This window comes from Diorhabda carinulata, chromosome 9 (assembly GCF_026250575.1).
Source record: "Diorhabda carinulata isolate Delta chromosome 9, icDioCari1.1, whole genome shotgun sequence".
NCBI lineage: Eukaryota > Metazoa > Arthropoda > Insecta > Coleoptera > Chrysomelidae > Diorhabda > Diorhabda carinulata.
Window position 1 is genome coordinate 4,810,291 of NC_079468.1, and position 21,065 is coordinate 4,831,355.

A 21,065-nucleotide genomic window follows, 5' to 3' on the forward strand; every position below is an offset into this window, starting at 1 on the left:
TACTTCAAAGGGTGCATTCCACTAAGCATTCACGACAATCACGTTCACGACCACGACCCGTTCCATAAGTGGAGTGGCTATAAGTGTAAGAGTAAGTAAGTAAGAGTGGAGTGTAATTTGTAAGCTATTGAATTTTTTAGTGGAATGCTCCACTGATTTACAATGAAGTAAAATCAAAATATCTTCTGCGGTGATTGTAGTCGATTGTGGAACGCCTAAACGAGTATTTTAAGCCCTGGAAACGCTTAGTGGAATGCAATGAAAATATATTTTTAATCTTTGCACGCCCCTAAATTTACGATATACGATTATATACGGCATTATTTATATATTTAAAATTTTACAAAAATATCTCAATTATTGATGCATACAAATTAAGATTTTTTATAATAAATTCTCTACACCGACAAAGGATTCATCTAATTGGATCTTTATTAAAACACACGCAATTTGTTGTCAATTGTCATATTAAGCGCTGAGATGATCAGATTTAATCATCTAATGAAGAATCTAGCTGAAATATAAATAAAGTTAATATGTGATATTAGATTATTAAAATTTGATTTTCTAATAAGGCAAAATACATAGTGGAACAATTTGATACAGCTGAATGATTGCCTTCAAAATAAATATATCTACACGTTTTTCAAATAAAATGACTGCGTTTTTAAGAAGGTGAGTAAAATTATATATTGAGTTAGTAAATAAATTTAGTTCTTACGCACAACTATGAAAATAACTTCAAATGTCAGAAGTAGAAAGGTATGTTTATTTTATTTGTAATTTAGTAGGTATATTGGAGTAGTCAATTTAATTGAGAATATTGAGTATACATATTTTTAGTAGTACTATTAGTTACCATTTATAATACATTATCAGGAGTATTTATAATGAGGTTGTATCTTATTCGTGTCATCTCGAGCTATCGATTATCATATATAATATTCATTCTTTATTTAATAACATCGTACTACACTTGCACATTCATATATGTTCATAATTCTGTAATATATAATTTTTTTCTGGAAGCAAGTAATTTAAATTTCAAATATTATACAAATCATTAGCTATTTGATTGCTTTACATTTATAACTCAATTAATCTGAAAAATTTTTGTGCCAAATGTAAAATATCTTAAATTAATACCCCTACAGTTTTATTTTTTTATGAAAAATATAAATTTCAACTGTTAAGATTCAATACCTATGAGTGTTGGATCATGGAGTATAATATATCAAAGTATATAAAATGATTCTTCAGTTTATTAGTAATACAGGAAGTGGTTAGAATTACATTTATGTAATGGAAATATTTGATATAAAGCAGTTGAAAAAAAAGGTAATAATAAATTAAGGAGATTATAAAATAAAATAATACACTCGTGAGTGAAAAAATCTACTCACATCGCATGATCAAAAGTCACTAGCAAAAAATCTGTAGCTTCCATCTTCTTTCTAATTGTAGCATCACAAATCCATAAGTTTAGCTTTATAATGAGTGGTCTATGTTGTTATTGAGTTTTTCTTTTGGTAAAGAAACAATATCAAGCAAAAAGGCATCTTAAACAATAAAAAAGGGTTATAATTATTAAAGAAAATATAAGCTTAAATTCGTCAAAATAATAATTTATTTGAAATAAACTTGTCAATATTTAGTGTTCCTTCCCCTGGCTCTAATAACAGTTTCAATTCGCTTTTTCATGGATCGAATAAGATTCTTGAACTTGTTCTATGCTATCCCATTCTATAGTGGTGGGTCAGGTAGATAACCTTCTATAAGGGTATTATATTATAATTAGCATTATTGTAAACAAGCATAAAAAGGGTGGTTACTGACCATTACATATTGTTGGACTGTGAGAGCAAGAAACATTAGAAGAATTTAAATCATTTTTAACCTAATGCCATTAGCTTTTAAATGTTATTAAGAAAAAAACAATTTCGTGTTCAGTGACTTGAGATTGCAGGGGTTTCGTCTGAGTCGATTTTTTGCTCACGTTTATAGTTAAAATTATTCAGGTTCAAATAGGAATTGCATTTATTGAGAGTAGGTTGTTGGTTGTGATTAAAAAATATTTTTTTTTTTGGTTATTGAGCAAAAAGTTCTTATTTATAAAAGTCAGAAAGCTCCATTGTGAAATATTCATAGTATACAATCATTATATAATTGAACATCGTAAATCCGGACTTCTAAAACGCGGAATATCTAAAATCCGGACTGATTCGTTCGTATCGTATTCTTCTTCTTCTGTATTTGACACTAAATGTTGGCACCATATTTTTATTAATTTTATTTATTTGTAATCTTTTTGTTATTATTATTATTTTATAAATATGTTTTTGTACAGTATTAAAAGCGATTTTATTATATTTTATGCATACCTCTCCCTCTGTTTACATTATTATGTAATGCGATATGATTTCTCCTTAGCGCGATAGATGGCGGCACCATAAATGCATTTAAATGTTCGTATGATCTAAAATACGGAAAAATCTAAATCCTTTTCCAGCGATTTCGGATTTACGATGTTGTACGGTAAACTTTTTTCCATGCAGTCGAATTATTTCTAAAGAATTTCAAGTATTGCATTTTCTTGAAATTTTAACTGCAGTTATGATTATGTAATTAATTTTTCCTCTCCATATTTTGGTAAAATGTAGTTTAGAGGTTGAGGTATTCATTGTTCCAGGTGAGAGGTGATGGTAAAGATATCTGCTACTAGTCTCACTCACATACTACGATGGATCTTCACTTATCACTTTAATGAACTAATTGACACCTTTCTATGGTGGTTGGGCTAATTTATAATTTAAACAAATAATATTTCTAGCACATGGTTAAGGTATTGCATGTTTGTAACCACTCTAGTCATATAGCTTTCATAAAATGACCAACGCCCAAAAACAGACGCGCAGATTCGAATGCGGAATTTGCAATAAGAAATTTTTCAGTTGTAATGATTTGCGAAAACACATTCGAATTCATACTGATGAACGACCTTATTCTTGCAACGAATGTGGACAAGCATTTCGACAAGCCGGTTCTTTAAAAAATCACATTGCTTGTAAACATTCGCCGGGATTGCAAAGCAAGACAATATTCATCTGCCATTTTTGTAAAAAAGTTTTCCCTTTAAAAGATAGATTGAAATTACATCTTAGAACACATACTGGTGACAAACCTTATGAATGTGATAGATGCAAGAAGCGGTTTGCGAGAGGAAGTCAACTTAGTCAACACATGTTAACGCATACAGGTTATAAACCTTACACGTGCCTGATATGTCAATCATCATTTACGTGTTCAGCTAATCTCAAATTTCATATGAATAGACACATGGAAATTAGGAATTTTGTATGTGATATTTGTGGAAAGAGTTTTTTCAGAAGAGACGCTTTGAAGAAACACGTGAATTGTTACCATAATAACGTTAAAGCTTTCCATTGTCACATATGTAAGAAGAATCTCAAAGGGCATTTGCCGCAACATATGAGGATTCATCGACAAGATAAACCTCACGGTTGTGCTCATTGTGGAGCTCGGTTTACTCAAAGATCTCAATTAACTGTACATCAAAGAACCCACAGCGGCGAGAGACCTTACAGATGTCAAATTTGTTGGAAAGCTTTTGCACATTCTACCGCTCTACGACTACATACACGACGGCATACCGGTGAGAAACCGTTTTGTTGTATCTTGTGCAACGCGTCCTTCAGTCAATTGCCTCATTTAAAGAAACATATGTCAACTATTCATAAAACTAACAAACCGTACGGTTGTTGCCATTGTAAAACCTTCCATAAAACTAAAATCGATTTAGAGAACCACTATTTAAAATGCGTGATATTAATAAACAATCCCAAATTACAAGAATCAAAAACCGCAAAAATCAGCGTTGATTCCATAATGCCTCTCGAAAAAATGAGGTATTTACTTGCCATTTTACTAAAAAAAATATCTTCTCCGGATCGTTTGAAAGCCTTGGGTTTTAATAAAAGATTAATAGACGAGATTCTTATAGATTCAATCGAAAATTCTGGTCGCGAACCTTGCAAAGACATGACCTTACCTCCCGCTGAAAAGTTGAAACAAAACGTACAAATTTTATTAGACTGGACTGTTCCCAAAGCGTTTATGGACAAATTTAAACAGGATCGGATATCCACTGAGGAACTTTTGAAAGAATTGACTTCATAATTACCAGACTTGCTGTGTTTTATTGAAATTTTGTTTTGAAAAGGATAAAATTGTTTTAGTCAATCGAATCTTTATATTATTTGAAGTACCACCTGTCCTTTTTTATTTAAAGGAATATTTGATTTCAATTTTTATTTTCTGAGTGATAATTAAACAATTTGTATCAACTTAACTTTTATATATTTTGTCTTCTGATTCTTGTTCTAAAAAATATTTGTAAAAATTATAAAACCGATTGGAATTTTTCAAAATCGCACCGTTCCACATTCACATCTGCTGTTTTCCAGTTTTCGTAGGCTTCTAGAAAAGCAGTTCAACTCCTGCATTACGGCCTATTGGACCGCTAGATCGAGCCATAATGTTTCCTCTTGAGCGTCGATTTTATTTTCGGGAATAGAAAAAAGTTTGGTGGGGCCAAGAGAATTATAACGGTTGGCCTTTTACTCCTCTGACAACACTCGCGCCACCAACACTTATATTTTCGTTGGTCCTACAGGTCGAAGGACGTCCGGAGCAGTCGTCGTCTTCTATGCTTTCCCCACCTCTTGGAACAGCTTATGCCACTCAAAAATACCCGATCTAGCTTTGACAGCACCACCGTAGACACCTCATAGCTAAGTTTTATGTCACGATATCAAAAACTTCGGTTTTAGGAATGTTCAACTCATCAGCAATCATTCTGATATTAATCCTACGATCTCTGATCAATAAATTTTTACTCGCGATATATTTTCGTTGGTCCTACAAGTCGAAGGATGTTTGGAGCAATCGTCGTCTTCTATTCTTTCCCTACCTCCTCGGAACAGCTTATGCCACTCAAAAATACCCGATCTAGCTTTGACAGCACCACCGTAGACACCTCATAGCTAAGTTTTATGTCACGATATCAAAAACTTCGGTTTTAAGAATACTCAACTCATCAGCAATCATTCTGATATTAATCCTACGATCTCTGATCAATAAATTTTTACTCGCGATATATTTTCGTTGGTCCTACAAGTCGAAGGATGTTTGGAGCAATCGTCGTCTTCTATTCTTTCCCTTCCTCTTCGGAATAGCTTATGCCACTCAAAAATACCCGATCTAGGGAAACAACGCAAAGTTTCCATACAATGCAAAATAGTTCGGCTACTCGACTAGAGACGGCGTTACTGTGCGCAACGTCCACTAGTTCGGCTGCAACTGCGTCTGCCTCTCGTCGAAAGGTGGTAATATTAACATAAGGTAATATTATACCCCCAAAACCCTCCCTTTGGCTACGCCCGAGCCTTATAGTTTACTAAATCTTATTTTAAGCTTGGTTTATGCTGCCTAAAAAAATCAAAATTAAATTAACAAATTAAAATTACTAATTGAAAAACACTGAAATGGTACTTGTGGTTCATGCAGAAAATTAACAGTAAATTTAAATTGAAATTAAACTGAGATTTCGCCAACTTTTAACTTCTTAGTTTAATTTCTTAATTTTGTGAGGTTATGATCGTAGAATACGTCAGATCAGTCTGTATTGGTGGTATATGGCAATCCAGAACCATGACCTACGCAACATTAATATGGTCGCTGGGCGACATACAACATGTTTAACGCTTCAGTGTAATTGGTCGTTCTGTTGCCTTGCATTGCCTAAGATTTATTTTCAAAAGACATTCGTTATAACGTGTTGTGCTTATATTCCAAATCTATATCCCCAATTCTGGTAATCCAGATTTAAACGTTACTTTATTATTGTTTTTTTGCCTCTAAGAATGAATTACTATGTATGACTCCAGTAAACGTACAGTAATTTCAAAAACTGTGTAGTTATTTAAGCTTGTATAATATTCAGTTTTTTTCTTAAAGTTTCGCTATAAAGGGTGGGTCGTAATATACTGTTACGAGCTAATTTAATAAAAGGTTCAAATGTTCAAATGATAAATCTGTCTGCACTTCTTGAGTACATTCGTATGGAAATTCTCCTGGAACATTTTCTGCACTTGTTTCAATCTCTTCTAGTAAATACTAAAGTTATTCTTTTATAAAAAGATAATATTCAATAAAAATATGCCAAATTAGAGCTGAGACTACGGATAGATAAGAAGTTGGCTTCATCAAGGATCTTCCCCGGCAACCTTTCACAATAACAGAATTAATTATTGTACGAAGATTCTTACTCTATGAACTACAAATCTGATATACTCTAAGATTCGTATTTTTTGTATGGATGAAGGTTTTACCTGTTTTATAGCCCATGTTTAAACTGTTTTAGTAGACTTCTAGAAAAGCAGTTCAGCTCCTGCATCACGACCTATTGGACCGCCTCAATCGAGCCATAATGTTTCCGCTTGAGCGTCGATTTTATTCTCGGGAATAGAAAAAAGTCTGGTGGGGCCAAGAGAATTATGAAAAGCTCGCTTTCCGGTTGGCCTTTTACTCCTCTGAAAACACTCACGGCACCAACACCAACACAGCGACAACAAGGGTTTAATGTATCCTCCAGATGTACTGGTTTTCATGAGATAAAAGAAGCATAGGCTGAAATATACTTTTCCTAGGTTGCTCTTCTTTTAAATCTACTCTTTTTATAGCATCTAGTCATCGTTTTCTACGTTCCTTGGTCAGCTGGTTATTAAAAATTGACAGCATACCTTTCAGATCTACTTCCACACAAAGTTAGATAGGTGTGTCGTTCATCAGCCATATTTGTTTTCAAGTGACAGCTGTTTGAAAATGCCTATTGTTTTGTTCACAAAATCCTTGTCTTTGGTTATTTTTCAAAAAATAATAAGAAGAAGCAATGTCTGAAAGTCAGTAATGTCTTGCAATACTGATAGATAGTGTCAGAAGCTTTCCACATTTGTATGACAAAAAGGAACCATACATACAATTTCTATTGGTTTACCAGTAAATTATAATTATTCTTAAGTTACTCTATAAACCAAAAAAATTTCTAAATTTAGAAAGTTTAGTTTAATGTTGATTTTAAATTAGTTTCAATTTTGGCTGCATAAACTAAGCTTTACAGGTCTTCACAAATCGTTTGGTTATTTCCAGACGTCTCCAACTTTCTTTGGGTGCTTATTTTCTTAATGTTTTTTTCTATCTTCTTTGTTTGATAATCATTTGTTTATTCATTATTAGTAGATTGGTGATGAGAAGAATTTATATGAACACTTTTAAAAAAGTGATTCGAGTGATGTTTGATTTCCATAAAAAATTCTTTTTGAAAGATTTCTTTGATAAGGGAGGATTACTAAAATACCTCATTTTCATATTTAAGAGGGCAGTGTACTAGTTATTTAACTAATTAAATAAATAAACATATTTTATCCTATTTGAAACATATATTTTATATAAAACGAAGATACAAATATATCTAAAGAAAATCTTTTATATAATTTTGTACTATATATTTTTATTAAAGCAAAAGTTTTAAGTATAGTTGCTTATAAAGACTTTTTTGGCAATAACATTGTCGATTATTGATTATTTCCATACATTTTTAATTCTGTAGCAACAATCAAAAACATTTATTTTTTTTATTCCAAGTTGTACTTGTAGAAACAATTCCTATTTTTGCTATTCGCTTTTTTATATATAGTTTTATTAATTTCAATACAAAAAATAAAAATTTTATACATAATATATTCAAAATTTGTGAAAATGTTCAAGATTTCTTGAAATTTTTTTAAAAATCTGAATTTTATTTAATTTATACCACATATAAACTGTTCAATCTCAAACTCACAAATATAAATGATGCCAGGGAAGTCTCTAAACGACACAGGGATCAAACCAGTTGTGCTTTCAATTCTATATCATGTACAGGGTGTTCAGGAACTTGATGTAAAAAATTCTGAAATGAAAATAATGCCTTGACATAAAAATAAATTCTGATACGACCCCTCGTTTCTGATTTATAGGCCTTCGAAGTTGCAAAATCAGAATTTATATTTAAGTATATTTTCTAATTTGTACATTCGAACATTATGAATTTTTAATGCATGATTACGTATGTCCATGTAGTATGTATCTGAGGGACAGGGACGGCTCATACCCAATGGTTAACAATCCGTAACTATTACAGGGACAGGGATTTTTAGATCGTTGTTCATGCCAAGGAATTATTTATTAAAAATACTTACAGGAAGTATTAAAACACAATAAAACATCGTTTTACTTACACAAATAATTTAGTTGGTTAGCCTACAATTTATTAAATAAAATAAAAAAAAAAACTAGAATGAATGTTCGAAGTGGGTACCTTCCGGAGTCTACGGAGGATATTTCTTTGAACTTGGAAAAGCATTCTGTCTCATAGCGTCACAATGGAAGTTTATTCTATCGATCATTTCGTTCTTTGTGTTTATCGGTGTTACATATACCAAGCTTTTAAGATATCCCCAAAAAAATGAATCCATTGTATTTAATTCAGTGGAACGTGGTGACCATACAAAAGGACCTCCACGACTATTCCACCTTTAAGAAAAATGATATTTTACATCATTAAGGAAGTGGGGAAGGGCTCCATCGCGCGTGAATCACATGTCTCTGCGAATTTTTAAAGGAACATCACGTAACATGGGTGGGAAATCATTTTGTAGAAATGTTTGATGGTATTTTAATATTCCCTATGAGTATTTTCAATAAATAATTACAATTTATGGTAATTTTCTTCAGAATGTCTCTTTATGGCGAACGGATTTGTTGGCATGTACAACGGTCTAAAAATCTACATATCTCCCAAAGCATAAATTTTATCTAATTAAACAAAGAGTACGTTTTTGTTAAAAAATCGATTGAAAATTGAAAATTGTACAGATTGCTTCTGTAAAAGTTATTTTTTGTTAACTATTGGGCATGAGCCTTCCTTGAACTTCAGATAGTAGTGTAGAATTACTTATTTAGTCAAACACTCAACTCATTTCTATTTATTTATCAGTTCCTTTATTTTCAATGATATTCTGTTTGTTAGCAAGTTTTAACAGTAAATATCTGTCTTCGAGAGTAAAATTGCTACTTCGTTGCTTGGTATTAGTATTTTCCATTTCTTTAGAATAAATTTCTTTCACAAAAAAATCATCAAAGCTCACACAGACCGGAAGCCAAATATATTTCAAAAAACAATATTTGGATTCAGATGCAAGTTTTCAAATTGCTGTTAATTGTTAAAAAATTGATTGAAAAATCGATTTTTGTTTGTCCAGGTTATCCTGTAAGAGTTATGGTTTGTTAATCATTGGGCATGAGCCGCCTCTGGCCTTCAGATAGTAGTGTAGAATTATTTATGCCCTCAAACACAGTACATGGACATACGTATTCATCAATTAAAAACTCACAATGTTCGAATGTGTAATTTAGAAAATATACTTAAAAATAAGTTTTGATTTCGTAAATTTTAAGGCCTATAACTCAGAAACGACAAGTCGTGAAAAATTTCACAGTATTATTTTCACGTCAACTACTTACTTACGAATTTTTGCCCGGAAACCTTGCGACCATCCAATTATATGTTAATTTTGAGAATAGTTGTCAAGTTTTCACGTGGTAATATACTGGGTATGTCGATAATGACTGGACTATTAGCCATTTAAATAATGAAAGAAGTTATAAGGCATCCAATAATTACAAATTTAATTTCTTCTCAAAAGTTCCTACAGAATTAAATTTTGTGTATTGTAGAAATTTAATTTCCTTTTAAAATACCAAAGAATTTCAATATTTATAAAAACTGTAGACAATTATTTTATCTTTTAGTTGGAAATTATTAGCTTACACTGGGTATCGGTATAAAATGAAACCTTTGATAATAAGTACAAAGCGTCAGACATAAAGTCCTTAAAATAAGATTAAATAAAATTTTAAACACCAATCATAGTTGTTCCTGAGTCTGGGAACATTCGTATTTATATTTGAATTTTTGTCTTTGTGTCTGTCTTTATATTTGTGTTTCTTGCAATAAAAATTTGGTAACATTTATACATCATTGTATCGTTATTACAATTTCCTAAATTACAGTGTACAAATTTTTAAAAAATTGAGATTACAATTGAAATATTTCTGGAAATTTGTAAGATATGTTGAAGTAGAAAATATTACCATTTATTAAAATTCTTAGTTACCAGTGAATCATAATAATTACCTACAGTTCCCACAAGCTTTGGTCTGGTTGGAAAAAATCGGTCATCTTCATAACAGAAATTTTTCCAGTAGAGCCGTTTCTCAGCCGCGCTTGGGAAATTAATATGTACCGAAACTCTCGTTGTTACTGTGTCTTTAGAATATTGGTTTTTGAAACACCATAAGAGAATCTAGTCCTTTATGTCAATATTTTCTTCAAATCACGATGCTTTAGAGACTTTTCAGTACTTATAGCTTTGAGACCAAACTTAATATCCCTTTTAATTTCCAATATCGACTTTCTGATTCTAAAAGACCTCCCCTTGCACTATCGGTGTCTTTTCGTCGTGGCTGTTTACACTACCACAACACTGACAATTACACCATCTGACGCCTATTTTGATAACAAAGATATCTTCAAAGACTGAAATTCCAACTTAGGGCCAAGTAGTTTGATGACCTTCTTCCAATTACGGTTGGTGTAATCACTTCCACTGGAAGGCTTTCATGAGCTGCAGGATCAGCAAGTATCCATACTCCTCAACCTCTTTTCAATTTGAGCGAAAACCCTATCAGTAGGAGTTAAATTAATGCCCAGGAATGGAAAAATATTTTTTTTTTACTTCGCTTCAGAGAGCTTTAGATGATAGCTCCCATAAGGGCTGCTTCGGGTTCCCAATGTGATAATATTTGTATCAATAAACTTGTAAAACCGTAGAAAATCATGATAATCAGATGATAGTAACCTAGCAGAACTTAAATGGAGATCAAAAAGGCAATACGAGTGAATATAGTAGTGTTCATACTTACAAAACATTCTCCTGGTTTCTTTTACTTGTGATTGGATTCCTCTGCTTCTTCTTGGTTTGATTTGCTGGCATTATATCAACGAATATCTTCATTTCTTTAAGCTAAAATCATCTTCTTCTTCTTTTAATGCTTATCCATTAATGGATGTTCGCGACCGACCACATTTTTCATGGCTTCTCTATCTCTAGCGGTATGGATCAATGTCTGAATATCTTTTACACCCCTCCACTGCCTCACGTTCCGTAACCATGACATCCTCTTCCGTCCCAATCCTCTCTTACCTTCAATCTTGCCCTCGACTATCAGCTGAAAGAATTGATATTTATGGCCTCGCATTATATGACCAAGGTATGCAATCTTTCGTTTCTTCACGATGTTAAAGAGTTCACGGTCTTTATTGATACGCCTGAGAATATCCTCATTCCTCACTTTGGCAGTCCATGGTATCTTCAGAATTCTACGATATACCCACATTTCGAATGCCTCTAATTTGTTGATGTTTTTCACCTTAAGGGTCCAACTCTCCATCCCGTAAAGAAGTACTGACCAAATATAGCACCGCACAACTTCGAGCTTGTTCAATTCAGCATTTTATTTCACCGTCCGACGACCATTCTTCATAGAGCCATGTTCCTAGATATTTAAATTTTTCTATCCGTTCTATAGGTTTTCCATTATATGTTACTCTAGATTTTCTAAACGTATTCGCTTCCCTAGTGATAATCATGAATTTAGTTTTTTTGATGTTGATGTTTAATCCCACGTTTTGGCTATGTCCGCCTACTATATTAATTGACCCAGACTCCATTGACTTTGATCCCAATGTCTCTATCTTCAAGTGACTCTCGAAAGATGGCTTCAGAGTATATATTAAACAGGAGCGGCGACAATATACAACCTTGACGTACTCCTCTGCGAATCCGAACTTGCTCAGTTAGATCATGATTTACTTTGACTTGCTCTTTTTGGTGCCAGTACAGATTTTCGATACATCGAATGTCCTTTTCGTCCAAATCCAATTTTTTAAGGAGCTGCATAAGTTTGTGATGTTGAACTTTATCGAAAGCCTTTTCGTAGTCTATGAAGCATTGACAAACATTTTTTCTTTGGTCTTAGCAGTTCTATACAAGGACCTGTGTTGCGACTATTGCCTCTCTTGCACCTAACCCCTGTCTAAATCCAAATTGCGAGAAGCTTATATGATTATCACATTTCCTATATAATCACTGATGTATTATTCTTAGGAATATTTTTAGGGAGTGGCTCATAAGGCTAATTAGCCTATGATCTTCACACTTTCTTGCGTTCGATTTTTTTTGGATAGGAATAAAAGCACTCTAATGCCCCTTTCGTCCAGTAGTTTCAGTATTTCTGATGGTATTTCATCTGGACCAGCTGCTTTATTGTTTTTAGCGACTAGTACAGCCTTTTCTACCTCTTCTTTGGTAATAGAAGGTTCAGATAGACATTCTTCTGCATCGAGTTCTCTGGTCTGGTCTATTGTCGTCAAAAAGTTTTTCTACATAGTCTTCTTATATCCTGCATTTCTCATGATCTTCCATAACTATTTGGTTGTCCTGGTTGGTTATTATACCTAGATTTCGTTTTTTTAATATACCAGCGGCTTCCTTTAATCTTTTATGGAGGTTGAAATCATCGCGTATCTTCGTTGCAGTTGTTCTATTTCGTTGCACTCGTTTTTAAGCCGTTCATTTTTTGCAACTTTAATTTTTGATCTTTTTGAGTCTCTGTACTTATTTATGTCCTTTAGTTTTCTACTCTCATCCATTAACAGCAAAATTTCATCGGTCATCCATTTTTGTTTTTTATTTCTAGATTTGAATCCTTGAACACTTTGTGAGGTATTTCTTGCTATTTCTACCCATGATTTTGGCGGGTCGTCCTCTTCGACCGTGGAATCTAACTTCTGTATCTGAGTTTAATCGCGCTTGTCCTTTATTCAGAACTTTCTGTTATCCATAAAAGATTTAAATAACACCGTCGTCAGACGTAGATGAGTTGACCGGTTTTGCAACCAAACGACATAAATTACTTGTTTTTTTTATTATTATTTTTTATATATATATATTTTCAAATACCAAATACTTTTTTCAATAGAAATATCTTGCCATATACTATTTTAATTTTATGGGGTATAAATCTGACTGTACCTGTTTATTTTAGAGAAAAACTGTTTATTTATATTTTATTTTTACAAAATGTGATTGAAACTCGCTGTAGAGTATGTTTTTAATTACAAAAACGGAAAATAATTCATGTAGGTCTACCTATGTGGTTTTTACAGATATTCCATAAAGTTATTTATAAATTATATCGGTATTTTGAGGTTATAAGTTTTGTTTATTTAAATTTTGATCAAATTGGGATTATTTTCGAACACGATGTCAGTAAGTGATGTGAAAATTAATTTTTTATAATATAAACAATATATTTTACTATTACTGAATTGATTAAATACAAAAAACTTATCAAACCAAAACGTTTGGACCACGGTTGCCAACCGTTCCGGATTTCTCGGGACGGTCCCGATTTCTATTCGCTAGTCCCGTGTTGTCTGCTCCCGGGACACGGATTTTTCAGAGTTAAGCAGTAAAAATGTAACAGGTTTTGCTGCTAAAACAATCGAAATGTCTTTCTTCTCGGTAGCCTAACCTAGAGGTCTATTGTAATACCAGTTTTTTCTGTTGGCAAGCCTTCAACTTTGACGGTTCAGGAGAAAAGGGGTCGGATTTTTGCTAGTGTCAAAGTACCAGAAACCACTGCATGGATTTGATAAGAACCGAAGTTCTCATAACTTTAAAATTTAGAGATGATTGCACTGATTTTTTGTCTTATTTTAAACAAGATAAGGGCTTGATAAATGTTGCGTGTCCCGGATTATTTGGCCGGAAGTTGGCAACCCTGGTTTGGACTATGATTTATAATACGCCATATTGTCATCAGCAATTTATAACCTCTAAAATTCTTTTAGTTATTTCGATTATTGATTATATAATGATCCAAAAGTACAGTTAAATAAATTTGGAAGGTTTTCCGTCTTTGGAATTATTTTATTTTTATTTACTTTATAAAAAACATACTTTTTATTGGTGTTAGAGGCTGAAAAAAATTTATTTATACACATTTACATCGTCATCAAGTAGAATATTGTTTTTATTTATAGCCTTAATTTTTTGTTGGTTTTTAGGAAACTTTCCGAGTTCATAATTTTTTATCTTGTTATATGCAGCAAGTTGTCGTTTTTAATTTGTTTTTACTATTTTTTATTCTTTTTATAATTTTATACTCGCAGTCCCCTCGTTTTTTTGGTTCTAGAAAATCGAAAAATCATCCGATTGTGATGAATTTTTTTTGTAAATCTTAGTTTTTACGGCGGATTTACGAAAAAAATTATGGGAATAAAAAAATAAGGTTAGGGGGGGTGGGCTAAAAATTCAGAACGAACGTCCAAATTTGGTCTGCTTTTCAAACAACCCCCCATTTTCTCTTTAACAGTCAACTTTAGTAAGATACCATTTTTTAATGGTGGAAATTTTCAATTTTTCAAAGTTAACTTTTAATATTGTACACTTGATTGCAATAAGGTCAATTTTAAGAGAAATTGTTAATATTTTTAATTGTTAAAACATGATAAATTAATATTTTTATATAAATTTTTTTTCAATTTGTTCGTTTTTTTGTGTAGATTATGAAAAAAAAATAAAACAACTTCATTTGATTATTTGGAAAAAATTTATCAACAATTACACGTGAATGAGTGCATTTTCATGAACAAGCCCTGAAACCAATATAAGTTTTCTGTTTTTTTATTCTCATAATATTTTTCGTAAATCCGCTGTAAAAACATTGAAATAGGATGATTTTTCGATTTTCTAGAGTCAAAAAACGAGGGGACCGCGAAAGTATAAAATTACCTTCTTTTTTTTTCGCGTAATTGTTGAAGATAATTTTTTTCAAGATTCAACTACAACTTCTTTCCATTTAATTATATTATTAGAATATATTTTTGTTCAATTTTTTATTTTTTATACCTTTTTTATATGTTTATGTTTCTAAATCGACTTGATTTTAGGTCCCTTCTGTTTTAAAATTAGTTTTTTCTATAATTTTTGAAAGACAGATAAAATATTCGCAAATTGTAAGTAGTCGAAACGTAAAAGTTTTATCTATTTTTCAAAAATTATAAAAATAACTGATTTCAAAACTGATCAGACCTAAAATCAAGACGATTTAGAAACATAAATATATTTTTGTTTTGATATAGTTTCCTGAAGATCAACAATGCTTTACATTTACCTACGTTGAGCAATATGTATATACATAGCCATTAAATATACCAAACTACTTCAATATTTACTTTATGATAAAGTGGTACATACTTTTAAAATCCTAATCAGTAATTTTTTTTGTTTTTACAATCAATATTTAGCATACAGAGGTACTAAACATATCTATATAATTATGCTGCCTCATATATTTTTTATATAATCAACATTCTGTTCCCTATGCTTAAAACTATTCAGGTGCAGGTGCAGGTGCATGTTGACGCTCGACGCTGGCTTAGAACGTCAAATGAGGTCACGTGGCACAATTTTGACTGGAGCTTCTTCTTACATTGATGCAGCGTCAAAACTAAACATTGTTCCAACTGTCAAAAATGTATTTTGTTAAAGCTGCAATCCAAAATCACTAAAATTCCCATAATTACTAGGGATTTCTCCTAAAAAAATGTTATGGCTCGTAAAATAAATAATTAAATATTTTTAAATAAATATTACATTAAAAATAATAAAATACCATTAAACGATTTCGAAAAATTAATAAATAATTTCATTCAGCAACATTTTTTAAAATTCTTTTCTCATAAATTATCGAAAACTTCAAGTAACAAATCATTTTCTTCAGATTCCGGTTTTTTTAAATCATACATATTGACATTAAATAATTTCTCAAGGTCCTTTATTTTCCTTAAATCGAATTAAAAACATAAATATTTGAAGTTATAAAAATATAATAACCCTAAAAACATCCCATCCCACACTTTTTCCCTCTTGATTTCCCCTTGGCTGGGAATCAGCTTTTAAATAGGTTATTATAGCAAAAAATCTTAACCTATAGTATCAGCTATTTACTAGAGTTCTGAAAAGTGCAATGAACTACGAGGTAAATATTTTATTGATAACGTTAACGATTTAACAGTTAAGTTAAGAATTTAATCAAGCAATTATTGAATAAATTATCTGTTGACAGAGATAGTGTTTAGATGCTGTATTAATTTAAGATGGCGCTCTAGTCGAAATTATACCACGTGACCTCATTTGACGCTTTAAGCTTGCGAATGTCAATATGAAATTGCACCTTCACGTGTCAGCTTTTCTTCACTAACATGATTGTTGTTACATCCTCATCATTTTTCTTTTGTAACGATTAATGGTGTGAAAATAAAGAGGCGTTTCCAATAAACCAAAAGGACTTGTTGGTAACTATGATGGGGTTGATCGATCACGATCTTAATGTTCGGTAACTAACCCTGATCGGGTTGACTGTTCGAGTTAATCGGGTAAATACGATCAGCTCACGGGTTGTTTATGTTTTTCTCAACTTTATAAATTATCAATTTCCCTTATACCCTTATATTTGAGGCTTGCTGTTTTTATAGTTTTTATTATTTCAACAAAATTGGTATTAAACTGTAGTGAAAAATGTTGGTAATTCAGTCAATAACATTTATCAAACATCTAGAATCTATTATAAAACTGAAAAACGATAAAAGTAATAGACAACGAAGGATTTTGTAGATTATAGAACTTAACCTAACCTAACCTTTCATCGTTTGAATTTTTTTAAGAAGCCATTTCACAATTCACTATAATTTGTTACTCCCACTGCGACCATTTGTTAGATTGCTCAATAATCTGACTGAAATGTGCATTGAATCTTTAGTTTTATTTTTAAAGTGCATATAACTTCATTCTATTCATATATTATGTTATTAAAGTTCTGTGAGTTTTGATTTTTATGTATAGATGTATAATGCAAACGAATATAATTTATATATTAAAGATATGGATTGGAGAATAAGCCTCAACAGGCGCGAACGTACTAATGACGTAAGCTGCCATTTTGATCTTATCTTCGGCGGCAAATTTGAAAATACGGTATCTATAGACTTTAGACGTTACTTTTGAACTTGTGATATTTTGGAACACATAATATCACTATAAACATAAGTATTACTTTAAAATTGAGGAAATAAGTGAATTTGCATACATGTACTTACATGTGAAGAAAATCGTTTAATATTTTAAGACGTTTTCACCGCACAAGACATCGTCCCCAATAAAAAACGAAAATAACAACTATAGTGTTCACTGATACTTATAAACTAATATGTGACCAAAATTATAGATAGACGAGCACGTTGTTGCTTCAGAAAATAATCTTCAACGCCGAATGTACCGAATTAGCTGTAACAACAAACACAGTTGACGCATAATCACCATTTCAGCCTAAATTTATAAACATTAAATATTTATTTTAGCATTACTTTATGATAACAACAACAAAATACTTATTATAACATAATTTTTATGAAAATTTGATAATTTTCATAAATCTGCGCTATACCTATATAACGGACAGTTTACAACGTTTCAACTAATGCAAAGATCAAAATGGCGGTCTCTTGAAGTTTGGATGCGCATTCGTCTAAGCTTATTCTCCCCAAATATCTTTGATTGATTTATATTGTGTACTTTGAAGTTGGGAAGAGCGGGTTTGAAATCTATTAATCTTCTTATCAGTGAAAGTATTTGTTTATAAACGTATCACCTAATCATAAAAATAAGAGATATGTGACTATAATTTTTAGATTTGAAACAAAGTCGTTACCAAAGATATATTAAAGATAATATGACAGGCATTCAAAGTTTTTTTGAATTTCTATTGAAAGAGTGTCTTATTTTTTTTAAATTAACAACTAATGGAATGTTTATTAAAATTATAATAGGAATATTTCATATTTCACGATAAATGTTTCTGGCTGTCGGTACAGTATTGTATATTATTATTAAACTAACTGAAATTTTTTAGATAGAAAATATATCCAGTTAATCGTTAAAACGAAATTACCACGTTCGATACGCGATTACCCGCATATCCTACTGACTGCGCCAAAAATAAATTTGATATCACGAAGTAGCTCAATTAGTAAAAAATATGAAAACAATTACAATTAAATTATTATATTATTGCTCTTGTGAACACCGGCAATATTGCTGGAGTTTCTGTAAAGGCTGGCTGCTTCAGGGAAATCGTCTGTGGGATGCGTGCCCGTCAGCTTTTTCTTATGGGATCCTATGTTGGGTAACGACATAATTCATGTAATGAGAATAACATCAACTTCATCTAAACTAATCATATAAATTTTTGTACAAAAATTTTCAACAATAGTGACTCAAAATTGAACCATTAATTTCCAAAATTCTTTGGAAGTAGGGTTTTTACATGGAAACTTGAAGAATTTGGATGTGTCATTGGTTAATGTAAGAAGACTCTAGAAATATATAATTTTCTTGACAAAATTTATGTTTAGTTTGGGTTTGAGTTTCAATAAATAATAAGTTTATTACCATACTATGAATTGTGGACACATTTCCAAAAATATGAGTGAATAATAACTATTATTAGTCTCTAGAATTGTGGTAACCATAGTTTTGCCTCCTTATGTAGTATTATCATCTTATATTTCCTAGATTCATGCAATGTTTAAAATAAAATTATTATGTCAAACCTGAGCAAACTTTTCAAACGCAGGACCATGTAAAATGAAAGAAATTGGTTTTGTAAGTGATGGAAATTATAACAAACTCATTTATCTCTCAGCAGATAGTACATTCTGATAGTGCCTCGTATAATTCAATTCTAGAAACGGAAATTAGTTGCTTCAATTTTGTGTTAACCAATCAGCAGTTTTTGTTCGACTTATTTACCGTTTATATTAAATGGCATGTAGTTTTCGATTAGGTTTTGGTTTATAATTCTTCAAGTCTTCAAATATTAGTTCAATTCCATGCATTTTTGATAGCTTTTAAGTTTGTCTTCCTATTAAAATATTGAATCAAATATAGTATCCATGTTTTTAAGTATGATAATGTATGTCTTAGTAGTAGTTCAATGCATAAAATAACCTCTGGTTGTACAAATATATTGAAAGTTACAAAATATAGACTGTTTTAGAAATTAAACCAAATAATAAAAAATATTAGCTTAAGTTGAATATATTTAAAAGGGGTTACTCTATAAATTTATTTAATACAGTCGAATTCCCAATTTTAGATTTTATATTCCAGCGGATAGAAAGCTTTTACACTGTTTAGAGTGCTACATTGACTTTTTTAGTGCCATTTTTTTATTTCTAAAAATATTGTTTATGTTTTTTTTTAGATATTAAACTTTATCGATCTAAATTTTGTTTTTTTATTCCACTTTTACCTTTTTTCTACTTACTGTAAACAGTTGATTAACCCATTAGTGACCAACTGCAACTAAGGTTGCATGACAATCCAGAATTTTCTAGGAATAAAAAAATTTCAGTTTTTAGAGAAACTTTTAATGCTAAATAAGTGAAGGTAAAAAAATGAACATGTATTTTAGTTGATAATATCATAAGACTCATAGTGAAGAGGGAGTTTGTTTTGGGTAAATCTTTGTTTGCCAGTAACTTGCTCGACTTCATTGCGGAAAAAGGAACGCGATGAATAATTTCTTCTTCGGTTAAATTCAAAGTAAGAGGAAGGGAGAGTTGACATGATCCGCCCCATCAATATTAATTCAGACAACTCAGCCTGCTGCAGCCTCTTCAGTTCAAAATTGAGCTCATTGAAATGACGCTGAAGGCGCGCAATGTGATCAATTCCATCATGAGCATTCATGATTCCATATGAAAATTGGCCCAAATATCCTTGGCCGTTTTACAAGAGTTCCTCATTGGTAGCATTCAGCGTATTCACCAAAAAGAGCTGAGCTAGCGAGTCCTTGGTTTCGAATTCATCCTTATTGGAACCGTCAGCAGGGCAATGTCAACTCATCATTTACGACATCCAAAACCTTTTGATGCTTCAGTCTTTTCCAACGCTACCAGTTGCTTTACTCCTCCAGTTTCTCAATAGAAGCCTTGAAATCAAATGATCCTTACGTGCTCATGCTCATGCTCACAGAAACGTTTCCGTGAAATCAATATTCAAGCGGTAAGTCCATTGTTGTTGTCTTGTGCTCGACCAAGTAAGAGGTAGGTAGCTCCAACATTTCTTTTGTTATCTTTAAAACCTGGAATTAGAAAAAATGTTCAAATTTTGATGCAACTGAAATTGTTACTTTTTTTTTTCAAGAAAAACTAAAAATATATGACAAAAATTATATTTTTGATATAACTCAAATAAACTTTTGTAGAAATAGGGAAATTAAGGTAAAATAAACATTAATTTTCTTAAGAAGTATGGCGTAAATGTCAAAAGATTTCTGATGGAAAATTGAATATGATAAAATGAAAATAATGTTGTTACAGTTTTAATAAATTGTATACTAGGTTCCCAAAATCTGCGAATCGGTATTTCAAAAAGAATCTATGCGAATTGCTCCATTTCATATGGGAAGAATCGATTGGATCGACAAATTCACACCCACGTATAGGATTTTAAACTTCTTCTGCTATTCATTAATGGATGTTTACGATCACGTTTGACCATTTTTATCTAATCTCTGGTGGTACGAATTAATTCTCCTCTGTCCAATTTTTGACATTGTGGAGCCACGACTTCCTTTTTCTGCCCAATCCCCTTCTACTCTCAATCTTTTTTTCTATCAAGAGTTGAAGCAAATGGTACCTCCAGCTCCGTATCACATGTCCTTACGTTTTATCGTTGTCTTCCTCTTCTCCTCAG

General features: G+C 31.6%; 1 protein-coding gene across 1 annotated transcript; it reads left to right on the plus strand.

Annotated features, from left to right (window-relative positions):
- Positions 1 to 449: 449 nt before the first annotated feature.
- LOC130897938 (zinc finger protein OZF-like) lies at positions 450 to 19,592 on the plus strand. The gene is made up of 2 exons (XM_057806927.1): positions 450 to 675; positions 2,690 to 19,592. The coding sequence occupies exon 2, from the start codon at positions 2,887 to 2,889 to the stop codon at positions 4,195 to 4,197; it is 1,311 nt and encodes a 436-aa protein (XP_057662910.1). The 5' UTR covers positions 450 to 675; positions 2,690 to 2,886; the 3' UTR covers positions 4,198 to 19,592.
- The last annotated feature ends 1,473 nt before the right edge of the window (positions 19,593 to 21,065 follow it).